General features: G+C 41.8%; 1 protein-coding gene across 1 annotated transcript in view; it reads left to right on the top strand.

Annotated features, from left to right (window-relative positions):
• The window catches only part of Nipa1 (NIPA magnesium transporter 1), a 44,836-nt gene extending 35,840 nt beyond the window's left edge, over positions 1–8,996 (top strand). Inside the window, exon 5 of the mRNA XM_042277191.2 lies at positions 2,728–8,996. Coding sequence (XP_042133125.2) covers positions 2,728–3,239 — 512 coding nt within the window. The 3' untranslated portion in view covers positions 3,240–8,996. The remainder of the gene's footprint in view (positions 1–2,727) is intronic.
• Positions 8,997–18,891: the final 9,895 nt, after the last annotated feature.

Here is an 18,891-nt window from a genome sequence, read left to right as displayed (position 1 = left end):
GGGCAGCACCACGGGAGGACAAGGGGTTAGTTACTTGAGAGTGCTGAAATGTGCACATTCTCAGTGTTGGCAGCATCACTCCAGAAAGCCAAAGCCTATGCTTGGGAGAGAAAACGTGTATACGTTTTTAATGTGCAAGAGACAGGTTTAGAGATATCAATAGTGTATCCATGACATAAGCTTCATGAGGCTGAGTTACTGAAGAGAAAAAGTGTAAACTGGTCCCTTTAAAGAGAACAGTGATGAAAAACATGCTTGACACACAGACTGAAAAGTCACACGTCCGTAGGCGTCTGAGAAATGAGAAACGAGCAAAGGAAAAAGGATTTCCTGCATGTGAACCCTTCCTTCTAACACACGGTCACTGAGGCTACTGTCCAATTATCCACTGTGGCTGGTGTCCTTGTCCCTTCTCTGTCCAGTTTGCCATGCCCCTGCTTCTACTGTCCTCCTCCTCGCTGCCTTTGGTGAGACCTGGTTTTGCTAACCTCCACTACCCTTACGTCCAGTCCCTGCTACCTCAACCTTCTTGATTCCAGAGACCCTTCTGAAATGTCATCTGATTTTGTCCCTTCCAGCTTCAAGGCTCTTTGTAACCACCTTTCCTGTGAGAGCAAGCCCAGACAGATCCACATGTACACTCTGCTGCTGATACTGTGCCTGCTTACTTGCACTCAGGCTGCTTCTGATGTTCTACCCATCCCCCCCCCCCAGCCTGCCCCACAATTAGGTAGTATTTTGTGCTTACACATACCAGTCTCTGCCCTCCATTGTCACGTTGCCAGTGTGTAGATGAGGCTCTCAGACAGCTTAGCTATCCTTCCATTGACTCTTTCCTGAGTCTGCCTCCAGTACAGTGCTAAATAGTTCTCTTTTCTCACTCCTGGGGGCCTGAGCTCCCACTGCCTGCTTGCTTGTTTGCATGTCTACACTTGTTGCTGTGCATGCCTACGCTAACTGATTTGCATTTCCAGCCGGTTTTTAGATCTGTGAAGTCCAGCATGTGAAATGCAACCTTGTATGTGGGATTTCAGAGCAATCAATATAACAGCTAACTGTTTAAAGGAGCTGTAACAGGATTCTACCTTCTAATGTTAGTGCTCAAGTACAACTATAGGAAAAGGCATAATGAAGTTGGCATACTACCCAAAATGTGGTAGAAGTAGATATGAACCGATAGAGCTGTCATGTTCGTGACTTACACTGAGCATCTATCAGCGTTATGACCCTCTGAAATGGAGGATCATTCTTGAAGTCCCAATCAGAGAACACTCATCTTTCAGCCTACATGGAAGTTGTATTTGTGAAAATTTTAATGTGTAGGAAACGTGCACAAGGATACTTCATTATATAATTTCTAGCTCTGATAGTTGTAACCAGAGTTTTTACTTACAAGTGCAAGGAGACATTTAGAAGTTGTGAAGAATATAGTACAATATGATTGTGTGTGCTCTTTATAACCCACCCACATACATTGTATTCATCCCCTAAAGCAGTGGTTCTCAACCTTCCTAATGCTGCAACCCTTCAATACAGTTCCTCATGTCATGGTGACCCCCAACCATGAAATTATTTCCGTTGCTACCTCATAACTCCAGTTTTGCTAGTTATGAACTGTAATGTAAATCTCTGTGTTTTCCGATGGTCTTAAGCAACCCTTGTAAAAGGGTTTGACCCTTTCAAAGGGATCAAGAACCACAGGTTGAGAACCACTGCTCTAAAGGTTATATGGGCTTAGACACTGCCACAGTTGATTTTCACTTTAGCTTATACCCTGTCACACCCTCAGTATCATCTGTCTGGTAGGTATTCTGTGATTGACTCTGAGGTAAGAGCTCATCCTGCAGCTGGGTGCAGTGGTGGCATGTATCTGCAGTCTCAGCTACGATGAGTGCTGAGTTGGGAGGATCCTTTGCACTTGGGTGTTCCAGACAGTCAGAATGACAAAACAAGACCCGCTCTGTAAGAAAACATAAAGTCCATCATGTGACTAGCTTTGTTTTTTTTAACCTCCGGTTTTTAAACCTGTTTTTGTTGTTGTTGTTGTTGATACTGATAGAGTAGGTCATGTAAACATTAGTAGTTAAGACACTTTGGAGCAGAATTTCACTTTTTCATTGGGAGCCATGGTGGGGGGGGGGTTCCTGTCAATGGAGGTGATCATAATTTCTTCAGCTACTCCAGGCTTGGCCCTGGGAGTCCTGGGAATAGCTTTTTCCATTAGAACAGCCTCCATCCATTTGGAGGGGTAGTTGTGGCCTGGTTGGATAGGGTCATGCAGAGGCAGAATTATAATGAGGTCTTTAAAGGTGAAGGACACAAGGCAAAGACCCCTTAGCACAGGCATTCCTGAAGAAGGTAACCGTTCTTCTGGCCTGCTGTTATCCTTGTGGCTGAAGTGGCTTAGAGTTACACATTTTATTTTACTATGCTGAGGATCAAACCCAGGGCCTTGAGTATGCTGGGCAAGTGCTCAGCCACGGAGCTCCATTCCTTGTTCCTATGACTATATGAAGGATGAGTAATGATGGGAATAGTTTTTGTGGAATGGACCCCTTGGATATAGTAAACAGGTTAAAGCTGTTTGGTGCTTGCCTGTGCCCCTTAGGTCTCTGTCCCCTGATAGAAGGGGTGGCTGGTGGGGGATCAGGAGCTGGCTCAGCCCTGCTCTCTGGGTGGTGTCGGTGGGGCGGCTTCCCCGGTCACTGTGTGCCATCTGTCTTGCAGTGTTTGTGGGCTACCTGTGCATTGTGCTGCTTATGCTGCTGCTGCTGATCTTCTGGATTGCACCAGCCCATGGGCCCACCAACATCATGGTCTACATCAGCATCTGCTCTTTGCTGGGGAGTTTCACTGTGCCTTCCACCAAGGGCATTGGGCTGGCAGCCCAAGACATCTTGCACAACAATCCATCTAGTCAGAGAGCCCTCTGCCTGTGCCTTGTGCTCCTGGCTGTCCTGGGCTGCAGCATCATTGTCCAATTCAGGTACATCAACAAGGCCCTGGAGTGCTTCGACTCCTCTGTGTTTGGGGCCATCTACTACGTCGTGTTTACCACGCTGGTCCTACTGGCTTCAGCCATCCTCTTCCGGGAGTGGAGCAATGTGGGCCTGGTGGACTTCTTGGGCATGGCCTGTGGATTTACAACTGTCTCCGTGGGAATTGTCCTTATTCAAGTGTTCAAAGAATTCAATTTCAACCTTGGGGAGATGAACAAATCCAACATGAAAACAGACTAAGATGCAGCTGATGGTTGGGGGCTTGAGGAACAGGCATTGGGAGGGGTCTGTGGTTTTGACTAGATGTCAAGTGGAAAAGACTTTCAGGGAGAGTTGCCCATGTACTAACTAATGATCTAGTGGACAATAGGGAGCCTTGTTTTGCACCAGGGTGGGGTCCAGACCTCTGCAGTACAAAGCTCCCAATGGTTGTCTGGGTGTAAACTCTCTCTGATGAGATAAGTCCTGTTTTCATTTCCATTAACCTAGACACTTTCATAATTACTTGTTTAAAACAGTTGAACATGATTTAACCAGATAATAAGGGTGAGGTCTTTCTAGTTAGTCTTTGTAGGGGAGCAGATGTTCTTACCTAAGTACCTTGGGAAAGGAAGAAACTGTTGTGAAGCCTGGCTCTGTACAGTACACGTGACTGACTTTGTCTGTGTTAAGCATGTATAGCATTCAGGTAGTTTACTCAAATAAGAGGTGTGTGAATTGAGTTGTTGTTAGTCCTTTGACAACCTGACTCTCCTACGTGTACCCCCAAACAGTAGTGAGCAGAGAGGAGAGTTGATGGTGGTGGTGCGGAGTTCATTGACAGGGTGACTTTCCAGTAGCTCAAATTGATTTTAGTGCCTTTATCATTTGAATTGTTCACTTAATTTAACTACTGCGTGTATATGTGAAATGTTCTAATTATAGATATGTAAAGCACTTAGAAAAATACTGTGTTCAGTGGAAGATAGTGAAAACTAAAGATACAGAAAAAAAAAATCTAAAAGTGACCCATTTCTGTATCATCCAATTAAGGATAACTGATTAATTCTGAAGAGATACTTTATTTTCACTTAACCTATGTCACTTGGATCCATTATAAAAAATACCTGCTTTCTGTTTCAGGAGGCATTGTATCCATTCAGAAGAAATAAACTATTAAACTTGACGATAAGGTTGTTAAATTAAAGAGTGTCTATTAAGTACATACCACAGGAGTTTAGTAAAAGCACCTCAATATAGGAACAGGTCAAGGACACAGCTTAGGACTGTTTCTACAAAGGGTAATGTGTACTTTCTAAGGGAGTTTCTAGCAAAGATGAAAACAATTTAACCTCCTTGTTTGAAATGGTTAAAACCTTCTAAAGTTCTTACCAAACATCTTACTTAACCTTCTGACTGTATGCAAGACCCTGGGTTTGATACCCAGCATCAAAAACAAACAACAAAGCAAACAACCTTCTTAAAAGGAAAATAGCTATTAATCATGCTGCGTTTTATATCTGAAATGAAGGCCATAGGAGCCTTCCCTGTGTGTTAAACTGGAGCAAGGTACAAAGTGATACAATATAACATATTATACACAGTATTATGATGTTGTATATTCCATATGATTTGTTTTATCTCAATGGAATGTGCCAGGTTAAAAATGGGGTTGGATAAAGTAAATTAGGTGAGGTAGAACATGAACTTTAATAATACCCAATTAAACTTTTCACTAAGGCAAAAATGTACTTTTCCAGATTAAAAGAGCATTTCTAAAGTAAAGACCCAAAGACTAGTTCACTGAACTGTAGAATAAAAAGGGTAAATAATACTAGTTTAACATAAGGGGATCTGGTTATCTGGCTCATTTGTCACATTCAGTGAATTGAAAGTATGAATGATGACCTCGGTGTATCAGTCAGTGATTTGTGAACAGCAAAAAAAAAAAAAAAAAAAGATTTAAACAGTTGAAAACCTTGCATAAAGCAGTAGTTAGTAAATGTTCAAGTTCATTTTTTTTTTGTATCAGCTCTTCAAAAAATTTTTTTAATCATCAGTATCATTAGGGATAGAAACCTTAACTTAAATGTTTGAACAGAACATAATTGGAAAGTGTTATGTAGCAGGATCAATATAATTTTAACATTAAGGTTTCTGAGGTAAGAATATAGCTATACTGTGCAAGGAAGAAATTTATAATGTGGAAATTGCTTTGTTCATTTTGCTACTTACTGTGGAGCTTAGTTAAATGCATCTGCTGATGTACCCGAAGTTTTAGTCCACAATTACACCGTGAATATCCAAAGGTGTTAATATATTGTGTGTGAAGCAAAATTTCATAGTATTAATAGTTCTCCTAAGTTCTGAAACAGTGAGACCACTCAGGTTTCCATCTGTTCAGCAGATTGCTTCAGTAGGATGCATGCTTTTGTTCTAGAGGAACTCATTGCTTTTCAAGTCTGATAATAATGTCCCAGTAACCACCAGGAATAGAATCTAATTTTCAAATTCAATATAATGCACATAGATGTATACTTACTATTATTTTACAAATTCAGTTTTCATAATTCACTTGGAAATGCAAAAGAAAATAAAAATTACCAAGTAAGAGCTTGGTGGGAAAGTCTAGAATGCAAATGAATCTCTTACTAGTCTCCCCAACAGGAAACACTTTCATTATGATATATATATATATATATATATATATATATATATATATATATATATTGGGGGTTTTATTTCTGATAAAACTTAAGAAAACAATGCCTACTATGTACATTTTTTTCAAGTCTTTAAAATTATCAAAATAAAAAATGTTGGTAACAATTTAGAGAATTACTGTTGGAAGACATTTAGGCAATTTCTCTCCTCTTCTACTTGGACAATGCCTTTGCTCATAAATATCTTTGCATTTGAAAAGGTTGTTTTCTGTTTTAAGTACTGATCAAGTGTAGGATCAATTAGGCATTCCTTCTGGAACCCAGATGCAGGACACCATCGGGAGCGTTTTTCTGGGCTGCACAACGGCTGTATCTATGGAGGTTCTCAAGGAAGCAGGCATGGCTGCCCACATTGGGGCTTTTGGAGAGGAACTGTTTCCAGTGCCCTCGCTGATCACTAAGACTATCACTACAGTTGTTTCTATTAGAATATCAGTAACATATATTTTGCTGCTGTTTGTTCAACAATAAGATTCTATTTCTACGTTCAAGCCATTTTGTTCTGCTTAATTTTATTTCCAGTTCATCACAGAAATAATATATTAATCTTTTTCCTTCATTAGATTTCACATGTTTTTGTTTGTTTGTTTGTTTTTTAGATTTATTTACTTATTTTATGTATATGAGTGCTTTGTTGACTCAAAGCCAGAAGAGGGCATCAGGTCCCACTATAGATGGTTGTGAGCCACCATGTGGTTGCTGGGAATTGAACTCAGAACCTTTAGAAGAGCAGCCAGTGCTCTTAACTACTAAGCCATCTCTCCAGCCCCACCACATCTGTTTTCTTATTTCTTTTTTTGGTACTAGGAAATTGAAACATAGACATTATGTGTGATAGGCAGCAGTTTTACCTTGGAGCTTCATCCCTAGCCTGCTCATGTCCACTTTTGCTAGACCCATATTCAAACGTGCAGTAACAGAGTCTTGTCCTTTGTCTCTCATGGCTCAATTGCTGGTAAACACTGTGCTGAACTTTTAGAAGCTGGTCTCTAAGCTTCTGTAAAGTACTCAGATGCAGTGTTTTTTAGATGTGAAAAAAACAGATGATCTGTGGGAACAAATATTGATGAGCATAGACTACTGCCCTGCAGCATAATTTGTTTTCTCTTTAACCCCTTAAAAGGGGTCATATCATGTATCCCAGGCTGGCCTTGGACTCCCAATCACATTCCCTCAACCTCCCCAGTGCTGGAATTACATGCATATGCCATTACACTGGGCCTCCTGAGTATTATAATTTTTGTTAGCAGTGGTATTTTTATTCCACACTGATCTAGCAGAGCAGAGTTCCTCTCTGATGCCTATTCGGTCTTGGTCAGTATTCCTGTGACCTTTAGGAAGACCTTGTGACTATATGAATAAGGTCCAAGGAAGTATTCTTTGTGCGTCTGACACCAAGGAGCTTGTTGATCTGTTAAGCAGGACTGGATAGAATCTTGGTGTTAAGCCTTCTCAGGGACCAAAACTGTATTATTAGCTCCTTAGCACAGACTTTTTAAGGACATAGCCACATTTTTCCTTTGTTTTACTTATGTTCATTGCTAGATTCTGTTGAGTTGGCAAAAGGTCACTTGTTACACCAATCACATTACAAGCTAGTTCGCCATGTAGAAGGCCTAAGCTTTTTGTATTTCTCATTTACACATGACAGTTGTTACTGGTGAATTTTAAGGATCTGTTATTTAGCTCTTAAGTGTTTTTTCACATCTGGCAAGATTCGTATACTGTATTATACATTCAAGGAGATTAAGTATTATAGGAATAGTAATGAGTGTTTATCCCAATATCACTACTCATTTTTGTCATACACATTTTTCATGTTATTAAATGCAACAAAAGAATATTTTTTAAAAGTAATAGCTGTTGCATCAAAAGATCTATTAAAAAATTGATACTCTGTAGAAAAAAATGACCATGTAAATAAACATTTATTTCAAATGTACCCAAAGCAATTTAAAAGTATAGTCATAGGCCCATGGATTCAGGGAGGATTTATTTATTTATTTATTCCTTTTTAAAGATTTATTTTTATTTCACGGTTGTATGGGCATTTTCCTGCATATATGTATGTGCACCACCTGCATGCAGTACCTGCTGAGGCCAGCAGAGGGCATGGGATCCCTTGGAACTGGAGCTACAGCAGGCTGTGAACCACCTCGTGGGCCCCAGGAACCCAACCTAAGCCCTCTGCAAAAGTAGCAAACGGTTTTAAGCACCAAGCCATCTCTCCAGCTCCAGAGGACTTATTTTTTCTTTTCTCAATTTTCTCCTGATTTGTGAAAATATATGTGAGTTTTTTAACCTTCCTGTGCCTCAGTTTTTCTACCTCGAAAGTTGTGGGAAGGTTCTTCAGATTGATGAATTCTAAACTGAGAGTATGTTTAGCACTCTGGAAACCGTAGGTTAGAGCACCATGCTGAGAACTGCTCTGGATGAGGTGTGATGAAACTCAGCTTGCAGACTTGGGAGCCTGATCGAGACTACGGAAGAGCATGTAGCCTTGAACACCAAACAACTAAAGGGAACACTGGGTATGGAGTTTGCATGATTCCATAAGACTTAATTTTGTTTAAGGGTTTACACATTTTGTTGTACGATGAGGAAATAAAACACTGACTTAAAAAAAAAAACCATTGAGAGATCAAATTATGATGGTGTGATAGTTCCTTTTATGTTCTCCTTGGTTTTTGTGCTGCATGTGTGACCCATCAGTTCTGTTGCATTGACTTTGTCATGAGAAATGCTGAACTTCCTGCTTCTAAGCACCTTAGCCCTGATACTGAATTATCTGATGCCAGGAGAATGTCAGGAGCTCCCAAAACACTAATGCCAAAGAGTCACCTTGAAAAATTCAGAAGATTTCTTTTATTTGTTATAATACCTTACATTTCACTAATCAGTGTTTTTGAACTTTATAAAAATTTAAAGGTGTGGCTTTTCAGTTGTATTCCTTTTTTTCTTTTTCTTTCTTTCTTTCTTTTTTTTTTGCTTTTTAAAAGGATAATTATTATTTCCTTGTGAAATGAATATAATGGGAGAAAGAACTTAGATAAAAAAGAATGCCAAATGTTGATTGCAGAAAAGATTTTTTTTTTCACATAAATGTAGTAGGGGAAAATGTTTCCAGTTAATACACATACATAATAATCAGTGTCTAAGACTTGCGTATATTTTGCTTCCTAGAAGTAGTCATAGCATGTTAAAATTGCCTTATGTAGATAAAAAGGCTATTAAGTTTTCCAATAATATTTATTATTCTGTATATGTTTTAAAATAAAGTAACATTTCTAGCTGAGTATGTGTTGACTTTTCCCATTGCTTGGAATTCTTAAGTACTTTCAGGTTCTAAATCATCCCAATGTGTCACATTTTATTGTTTTATTCATGTGCAAGCTGGGCATGGTGGTGCCTGCCTTTAGTTCCAGCTTTCAGGAGTCAGATCTCTGAATTCAAGGCCAGCCTGGTCTCCACACTGAGTCCCAGGACAGCCATGGCTACATAAAGAGAACTTGTCTCAAAAAATAATAATAATAATAATAATTATGTGTGTGTGCCCATGTATATTTATGTATACTATATGCATGCAGTGCCAAAGGAGACTCAAAGGTGGCATTGGATCTCCAAAAACTAAAGTTTTAGGCAGCCGTGAACTGTCCGATGTGGTTGCTGAGAATCAAACCCTGGCTATCATTCCATCGCACAATGCATCACATGTTTCCTGTGTAAAGTGACATGACTGTTCCAAGGTGTGATAAAGAGGAAGGTTTCTGTTTAGATATGAGTGGGAGAACAGCCAGAGGCATCAGAAAGAGTCCAGAGCAGAGAGAGAAAGAAGTCGACTGAACATGGCCAGCAAGACTGGACCTGGCCAGAGAGAGAGGTGGGGAGGGGGGGGACAGCGGGAGATGAAGACAGAGGACCAAGAGGAGACCCAGAAAGAGGGCTGAAAGAGAGTACTGAGCCAAAACAGCAGGGTTATAAGGAGAAAGGAGTGGCTGGGGGGAGGGGAGCTCCCGAGCTGGAGGAAGTTTGGGGGGGGGGAGAAGAGCTGAGCACTTGTGATACTGAGGGAGCCTGGAGGCCTTCCTGCACTTTGGTGTGCTAATAGACACAACAGGCAGCCATGTGTCCCTTCTGCCAGAGGTAAGGGAAGAGGCTCCTTTGGTAGAGGGGAACCAGCTTCACAAATTCTTGAGGAGTGATGGCTTTTGTCTAACTGCTGGAATGTGGGGAACAAGAATATCCTTTGTACCTGACATTTATTAGTTCACGTGTGTATGTTTTTGGGGGGGTGGGGGGTGGGGGGGTGGATTTGTTACTTTACTGTTACTGTGATAAAATACCATTTCCTTAAGAAAAAAGAAGTTTATTTTGTTTTAATGGAATAATTTATTTAGGCTTACAGTTCCAGAGAGCGCGTGCGCGCTCGCGAGCACACATGCCCATCATGGGGGGCAGGTGGTATGGCATGTAAGTAGGGGCCAGGAGCTGGCTGCTCATTTTTAAATCTGTACTTTGGAAGCAGGGAGAATGTTCAGGAAGTAAGCAAGGCTATAAACTTCCAAACCTTGCCCCTGTGACATACTTCCTCTCCAGCCAGGCTCTTCCTAAGAGTTTTATACCTTCCCTAAACAGAACCACCGTCTGGGGAGCAAGTGTTCAGCTACCTGAGCCTACAAGGTACGTTTCTCAGTCAAACCACCACATTTGGCCTCTGGACCCCATAAGCTCATGGCCATCTCATGATGCAAAATGTATGTAGTCCAACTTCAAAAGTCCTCATAATCTTTAAACAGTTTAAACACGGTTCAAAAGTCCAAAGTCCCTACTGAGACTCAAGGCAAACTCTTAACTGTGACTCTAATAAAATAAAAAAATATTGCTATTGTAAAAAAAAAAAAAAAAAAAAAAACCCACATGGCAGACACAGCAGGGACCAGCTCTCCTGCCCTCACGCCTTCACGATCAATTCACTTGCATTCCCCCACCACAGGGTCAGCTCTAGTGTGCTGCCCAGGTGAGATGCATGCCTGAGGTGAGGGGTGAGGCCATCCCTGGGGGGGGGGGGAGGGCAGTTCTCCCCTAAAGGTCCAGCTTTCCTGCTGCAATAAACAGTGAAGGGCAGGGCCAGCTGTCCCAAGGCCAGTGAAGGGCAGGGCACGGGCCCTAGACATCATCACAGACCTCAGTCGCAGCAGGACCATGGACCTTGGCAACAGCTTGGACCCAAATGTCACCATGGCCCAGTGGCAACACCGGCCACCCAGATCAGTGTATGGCCCTGGCAGCAGCATGGCCCCCAGACACCAACATGTTCTCAGGTGGTGGTATGGAATACTAGCTGAAGATGTGTTATATTTGTTTATGCTGTGGAATATTGGTTTAATAATACAAAGGTGTGTTGCATCTTTTATGTCGCATTTGTTTAACTCTGAAGCTGTGTTACTTTGCCTGCCTAAAACACCTGATTGGTCTAATAAAGAGCTGAACAGCCAATAGCTAGGCAGGAGAGGGATGGGTAGGGCTGCCAGGCAGAGAGGATAAATAGGAGAAAAAGAGAAGAAAGAAGAGTGGCAAAAGGAGGAGAGGAGGATGCCAGGGGCCACCCAGCCAGACACAGTAAGAAGGAAAGAAGAGATGTACAGAAATAGAGAAAGGTAAAAGCCCAGAGGCCAAAGGTAGATGGGATAATTTAAATTAAGAAAAGCTGACAAGAAACAAACTAAGCTAAGGCCAGGCATTCATAAGTAAGAATAAGTCTCCGAATGAGTATTTGGGAGCTACATGGCAGGCCCCTCAAAAGAGTAAAGAGTTAAAAAGAAAAACAACCAAATACAAGTGGCTGACTAGACCCTGGGCGTCTGCAGAACCCTCGGTGGTAACGGGAGCCATGGGCATCAACTCAGACCATGGTTGCTATAGGGCCACGGACCCAGACGTGGCCTCTGGCAGCAGCCCTGGCCCAGTGATACCATAGCCCCAGGTGACAGTACTGGCCACCCAAATCAGCTTGACCCTGATGGTCACACAACCCTTGGATGCCAACATGGTCACGGGTTGTGGTACAAACCCTGAGTGAGCATCTGTGTAGCCTTCGGTGGTAACGTGGGCCAGGGACATCAACACAGACCCCAGACATGGCCCTTGGTGATAAGTTTTAAATCCCCAGTTGCTGGGTTCCTGCCACTAATGTAATAAGCCAATCAAGCCAAATTAATAAATCCAGATTTAATGAACAGGGCAAAGCAATCCTAGGTGACTCTTGGAAAGGCTGGAAAGAGTCACATGGCAAATATGGCTACCAGGCCTTAGAGTAACCTGTAGGCATGGTCTTGAGCAGCCCCGGGGGGTGGGGGGTTGGCTCTTCGTGGGCAGGGGTCTGGAAAAGGAGGGCAGCTCTAGGGGAGGGGCTGTTGTTTAGTGGGCTTTGAGGGGGCGGGCTTGGGGAGCGGGGAAGTTGAGGTGGAGCTTCCACTAGAACATTGCAGACTCTTCGGGTATATGGGTGTCGGGCTGAGTGGATCTTCCACCAGAATACTTGGCAGCAGCCTGGGTCCGGACCGCACCATGGCTCCAGGTGGCAGTGCAGGCCACTCAGATCAGCGTGACTCTGGGATACCAACATAGTCCCCAGGCGCTGGTCCAGACTAATGGGCCTCTGCAAGGCCCCCAGGGGCAACCACAAACACCAACACAGGCCCCCTCGGTTGCTTCAGGGTCTCAAATCAAGCCCTGACCCTCGGCCATAGCCCAGGCCCAGACATCACACTGGACTTGGGTGACTAGCATGTCCTTCAAATCAGCCTGTTCCTCACCACCCTCACCTGTTCATATCTGCCTCTCTCTCTCTCTCTTCCACGTTCTGCATTTTCTCAGAAATGATATTAATCACACCAGTCGAGAATAAGACCACTACCACAGTTTAAGGTAAAATTTGAAGCAAGCTTTAATTAAATACTGGTCAAGTGGATAGTCTGTGGCCAGGTCCATACCCAGGTCACCAGGAAATGGCCTGGAGTCACAGTTTACAGGGGTTTAAAGTATTTCCCATCAAGTCCAATCAAAGGCAAGCATACATCCTGACATATTTTCTGCCTACACACCTCCAATCAATCGGGCAAGTGTACACCCCGACTTATTTCCTGCCTGTGAACCTCCCGCCCACACGTGATCAAGCACATCTGGTGAAGGGTCAAACTAACTTGTTTAGGGGAGTGAAGACTTGGCTTGTTATCTCCCATTAACAACAGCCTCCAGCATTTCAGGAACTGTCTATCCGTGGGCAAGGGGCTTGCAGATCAGAGGCATTTTTTGTTTCATGGATCTCTTAGGCACAGTAATTCAAACTTAAAATGTAACTTTGACTCTCACATTGTTGCATTCCAGTTTCTAATTACAATGGTCCATTAAGTTCTGCTTACAGGGCTGGAGAGATGGCTCAGAGGTTAAGAGCACTGACTGCTCCTCCAGAGGCCCTGAGTTCAATTCCCAGCAACCACATGGTGGCTCACAACCATCTCTACTGGGATCTGGTGCCTTCTTCTGGTGTGTAGGCATACATGCAGGCAGAATACTGTATATATAATAAATAAATAAGTCTTAAAAAATAAATAAATCTTGAAAGAAAAAAAGTTCTGCTTACATAAGCAGTTCACCTGTTTTCTAATCCAAAGCTCCAAAGTCTCCCACCTTGCTCCAAAAGATAACACAAGTCCTTCGCAGCATTAACCCCACTTTCCTCATCCAACTTTCTGTCTTGGTTCCTTTTCTGTTGCTGTGAGAAAATACCATGAGCAAAGGCAGCTTACGGGAGGGAGAGTGCTGTGGCTTCTGGTTTCTGAAGGATGGAGGGAAAGGCACGGCACAAGAGAAAGCTGCTGGCTGATCACGTTTGTTATCTATGCACATGAAGCAGAATGGAAGCAGGAAGTGATCTGGCCACCAGTAAAGCCTTTCCTCCACCTTCTAAAGGCTCCATAGCCTATCCAACCAAGCATTGCCACCAACTCCAGCCAAATCCATGCTCAAATCCATGAATTGGTAGAGGACATTTCTCATTCAAAACACAGCAGGAGGCACAGTTATAAGTGAAGGAATTCATCCTGTGAATTCATCTCCTGGCCACAGAAATGAACACTTGACAGAGATCTAGCTCTATTATGCTAATACTTTTTTTCACATTTTGAGTTGTATATTTTAAACTCAGAAAAATACAGAACCATAGCACATTTTAGTTCTCTAAGAATCACTAGGAATTTTGCCATTAAACTCTTTCTTACTGTCATTCATATATATATATATATACATACATATATACATACATACATACATACATATTTGGTGCTGCAGATAGAACCAAGTCTTTTATATACACAGCATTTCTTTTACCCATGTGTTTCACCTCCAGCCTGATATTTTAGTTAATGAGGAAAAGAAACATCTATTCACCTCAAATAAAGAGGGTGCAGACAGACCAAAGGAAGAGTCCAGCAAGCTTTTCTTGGTAAATAAACATGGATTAGGGTTACTTATAGGACTATGGATAACATGGGCATTTCCACAACCCAAAAGTCACAGTCTCCCCTACACAAAGCTATTTTATATGGTTGTAAGTCTACAGCTGAATTAATCCAAATCTGTGTTCAGAGCACTACCCAGTGTAAAAGCAGTAGAGATGACCACACATTCAGACAACTTAATGCATAAACAGAACCAGACTTTGCTCTGATCAGGGATTCTGTTGCTCTTGGAAAGCACTGTCCAACTTTGGGAAGAACGGTTTGTTTTGATGCAGTGTGGCACATAGGATAGCTTTAAGATGGAGTTACCCTGGCCAGGATGGTGGTGCCTGGTATTGAACACAGGCATGGTGGACAAGCAATCTACTATTGAGCTACACACTCAGCCTATTGCTTTGAACCTTGCTTGCTAGTTTCAGAAAGGGCTTTTTAGTTGGAAAGGTGGAGGGAATAGTTAAGAAACTCTTTGAGACTGGGTGAATTCCTGTAATCACAGAACTCAAAAAGTGCAAACAGAAGGATCAGGAGTTCACAGTTACTTTCAGTTACACACCAAGTTTGAGACCAGCCTAGAATAGAGAGTCTGGGTCAGTCATTTAAAAAAAAAAAATCTTGCGGCTGGAGAGATGGCTCAGAGGTTAAAAACACTGACTGCTCTTCCAGAGGTCCTGAGTTCAATTCCCAGCAACCATATAGTGGCTCACAACCATCTGTAATGAGATCTGGTGCCCTCTTCTGGCCTGCAGGCATATATGCATGCAGAACACTGTATACATGAATAAATAAATCTTTTAAAAAAAAACTTTGTTAGTATTTCTGACAAGAGAGAGATGTACCCGGCTTTTTCTTTTGGACCACCAACCGGCTCCCAAATCATGTCACAAAGACTTTTAGTATTAGTTTTAATGCTCAACCTTGGCTTAGCTCTTTTCTGGCTAGCTCTTTTAACTTATATTAACCTGTTTCTCTCTATCTACCTATGGATAACATAGGGGCTTATTACCATTCTTTTTTCTGTATATCTTACTTTCACCCCTTCTCCATGTCTGTCTGGCTGATGGCTGCCTGGCTTTTTGCCCTGGGTGTGTCTCTCATTCTCTCCTTCTTCTCTAATCTCTTTTCTCTCCTTCCTTTTGTTCTTCTTGTTGAGCCTAGATGCTGTGGAACTATCCTTTTCTACACTATGAATATGTATTACTCTCATCGGTTAATAAAAAGCTGACAGGCTGGTAGTTGGTCAGGAAGTTAGGTGGGAAAGCCAAATTGAGAATGCTGGGAAGAAGGAAGGTGGAGTCAGGAGAGATGCCAGCCAGTCGTCCAGGAAGTAACACATGCTAGAGGACCAGTAAAGCCATGAGCTACATGGCAATACATAAATAGAAATGGGTTAATTTAAATGTAGGAGTTAGCTAGTAACAAGCTGGAGCTATTGACTGAGCATTTACAATTCATATTCAGCCTCTGAGTTGGTTATTTGGAACCAGGGAGTCAGGACAGTCCCTTTACACCTGTATTTCTCCTATTTATTCTCCCTGCCTGCCTGCCCTGTCTATCCTTTCTCTGCTTAGCTATTAGCCATTTAGGTCTTTATTAGATCAATCAGGTGCCTTAGGCAGGCAAGGTGAAACAGATGCAACATATCTTTTCATAATTAAACACACATCCTTACATCATTAAACAAATACAGCATAGACAACTGTAACACACCTTTATACATTTAAAGTAATATTCGGTAGCATAATGTAACACATCTTTGCCTAGTTAAAATAATATTCCACAACAGAGAGGGTTTCAGCCAAGGACATGAAAAAAGGTTCAGAGTGGAACTGGACTATGTTAATGGGTGACAAGGCAAGCAGGTAACAAAATATAACCAATCTAAGTAAAATAACTGGCATGACGGACCAGAGGTAGAGGAAAGATCTAAGTTGCCTATATACAAAATTGTACTTTTTTTATATTTAGTTAAGATATATGGGCCTTCTTCTTCTTCTTCTTCTTCTTCTTCTTCTTCTTCTTCTTCTTCTTCTTCTTCTTCTTCTTCTTCTTCTTCTGCCTCCTCCTCCTCCTCCTCCTCCTCCTCCTCCTCCTCCTCCTCCTCCTCCTTCTTCCTCTTCTTTTGTTGTCGATGTTGCAGTAGTAAGACTTCTCTCAAACTACCACAGATTTGGGGGTTTCTAGTAACACAGGTTGTTACTGTGCTCTGGAACTCAAAGTTCAATTCTGGTTTCACTCTGGGTATGGAAAAATTACATCCTTTTGAAGGCTCCGAGAGTACCCATTCCTTGCCCCTTTCAGATTTTAGAGTGTGCCTGCATTCTGTTTTTCCGATTTCCTTTATCTGTGACCATTTGTGACCATTCTTCCACTGTTGTAACACATTACTCGACTCTTGTCACTCTTACCCTCATCTTAGGCCTTTTTGATGTTGGATCTACTAGAAAAATTCCGTATCAATTTTCCATTTCAAGATGCTTAACCGTATCTGCATAATATGTGGCATAATGTTCCATTTATGGGTTGTGAAAGCTGTAATAGGGGCATCGCTGAGTGGGCAAGATTCTGTCTACCGTTTTACCAAATGAGGCTCTTAGAAAGGGCAACTCTAGCAATAGATATTGCTTGCGGAAGATGATTTGTTCACACTTCTGTGGTAATATAACCAAAATTTACACAGGAAAAATATGTATTAGCCACACTTAAAAAAAAATACTACTTTAGGGTCCAGTCATGGTGGCAGACACCTTTAATCCTAGGCACTCTGGAGGCAGAAGCAGGTGGATCTCTATGAGTTCAGGGCCAGTCAGAGCTACCTAGTGAGAAGCTATTTAAAAAAAAAACAAACATGAACAAAAAACCACTTTAACAAGTCTTGAATGTTTTTGTAGCAATCACAAGATCTAATTGCTTTATTGGGGTACGATTGGCACATAAGTTATAATCATATAGAACATATAATATGGTACATATGATGGAAGTATCATAAGTAAAACTGAAAACAGCCATCATGCCAGTTTCCTTTTGATATCCTGAAACCTTCTGCTTTTCTTGCCCCTCCACTCCCAAGCAACCACTTTCTGCCACCATGTGCTAGTTACCATTCCCCAGACTTTTATGCAAGTCTGATCTCTTAGCCAGATACTTTATGTGCAAGAAGTGACGGGCTCTCATTTAGTGGAGACTCAGTCATGTTATTCATTCCATTTTATTATTGTTAGTTTCCCATCATATAGATATAGTACTGTTTATTGATTTGTTCACATTTGGCCATTTGAGAGATAACCAGGTATGCTGTTATTGTAAGTATAACTGCTGTAGAATGTTCATTTACATTTTTTCTCATGCTTATATGTTTTCATTTCTCTTTGATAAATACCCCAAATTGCTGGGTTATATGGTTGGATTTTTTTTTCTTTTTAATTTTTGAGACAGAGTCTCTCTATGTAGCTCTGACCATCCTGGAATTTGTTGTATAGACCAGGCTGGGTTGAACTCAGAGATCCCTCTGCTTCTGCCTTCTGAGTGCTGGAATTAAAGGCATCTACTGGGCCGGGCAGTGGTGGCGCATGTCTTTAATTCCAGGATTCAGGAGAGGGTTTCTCTGTGTAACTGTTCTGGAACTTACTCTGTAGCCTTGGCTGTCCTGGAACTTAAGAGATATGCCTACCTCTGCCTCCTGAATGCTGGGATTAAAAGGGTGCCCAGCTAGTATATTTAACTTTTGTAGAAGCTGTCAACCTATTTTCCAAGGTTGTGCTATTTTAAATTCCATCAATAACATATGAAAAAGAATTATAATTTTATTTTATTTTTTTTGTTTTTCTTTTTGACACAAGGTCTCACACTGTAGCTCAGGCTGCTCTGAAACTATGTATATAGGTCAGGCTAGTCTTGAACTTGTGCCAATCTTGTTGTCTTTGCCTTTTAAGGGCCCATGATCCCTGCATGAACATTCACAAAATATATGGAACATTATGCACTGGAAAAATGACTTGGGCATTTAAGGAGTGTGTGTGCACACATGCACGCATAGACAAATACACACTCCACTGTGGGATGCGAGTGTTCATTTGGTGGGACAGATAATGAATTCGAGAGTAGCTTAAGGATTATAATGATGATAGCAGATAGCCGAGACAGAGCTGTATCTGGGATGATTAGGACAGTGACAAAAAAAGATCGCACAAGTCAACTCTTTACTTTGGTTAAATTACAATGCTGATCCTACACACTCTGTTCAAATGAACCAACCAGTATTTTCATGATAAAAACCTACCTTTTGGAGGAGTCTGTTGGCATCTTTATCAGTTAGCTATTGTTGCCTATCATTTCAAACCAAAATGAGATGGCAACCATTTATTCTTTCTCATCAGTGGGGCAGTTCTGCTGATGTGGACCAACCTGACCCTCGCCTGCAATTATGAGTTAGCCAGGAAGTCAGGAGAGTAGCTTTGTTTCTAATCTTGTTCTACATTGTGCCTTCTGCCCACCTGCCCAGGCTTCTTATCAAGGTTCATTCTAATAACTGGCATTTTTTCTTCAGTCAACACCAGTCCTGGGCCAATGCAGACACAGGGAGAGTAGGGATGCAGTCACTGTAAAATGTATGTACCCAAGGAAAGGTGGAGAAGGTTAAGGACCATTCTTCATTAATCTGTCAAACCATCAAAG

The sequence above is a fragment of the Peromyscus maniculatus genome, chromosome 1 (genome assembly GCF_049852395.1).
Source record: "Peromyscus maniculatus bairdii isolate BWxNUB_F1_BW_parent chromosome 1, HU_Pman_BW_mat_3.1, whole genome shotgun sequence".
In the NCBI taxonomy this organism is placed as follows: Eukaryota; Metazoa; Chordata; class Mammalia; order Rodentia; family Cricetidae; genus Peromyscus; species Peromyscus maniculatus.
The sequence above is the reverse complement of the archived record's forward strand: the minus strand, read 5'-3'. Positions and strand labels throughout refer to the sequence as shown.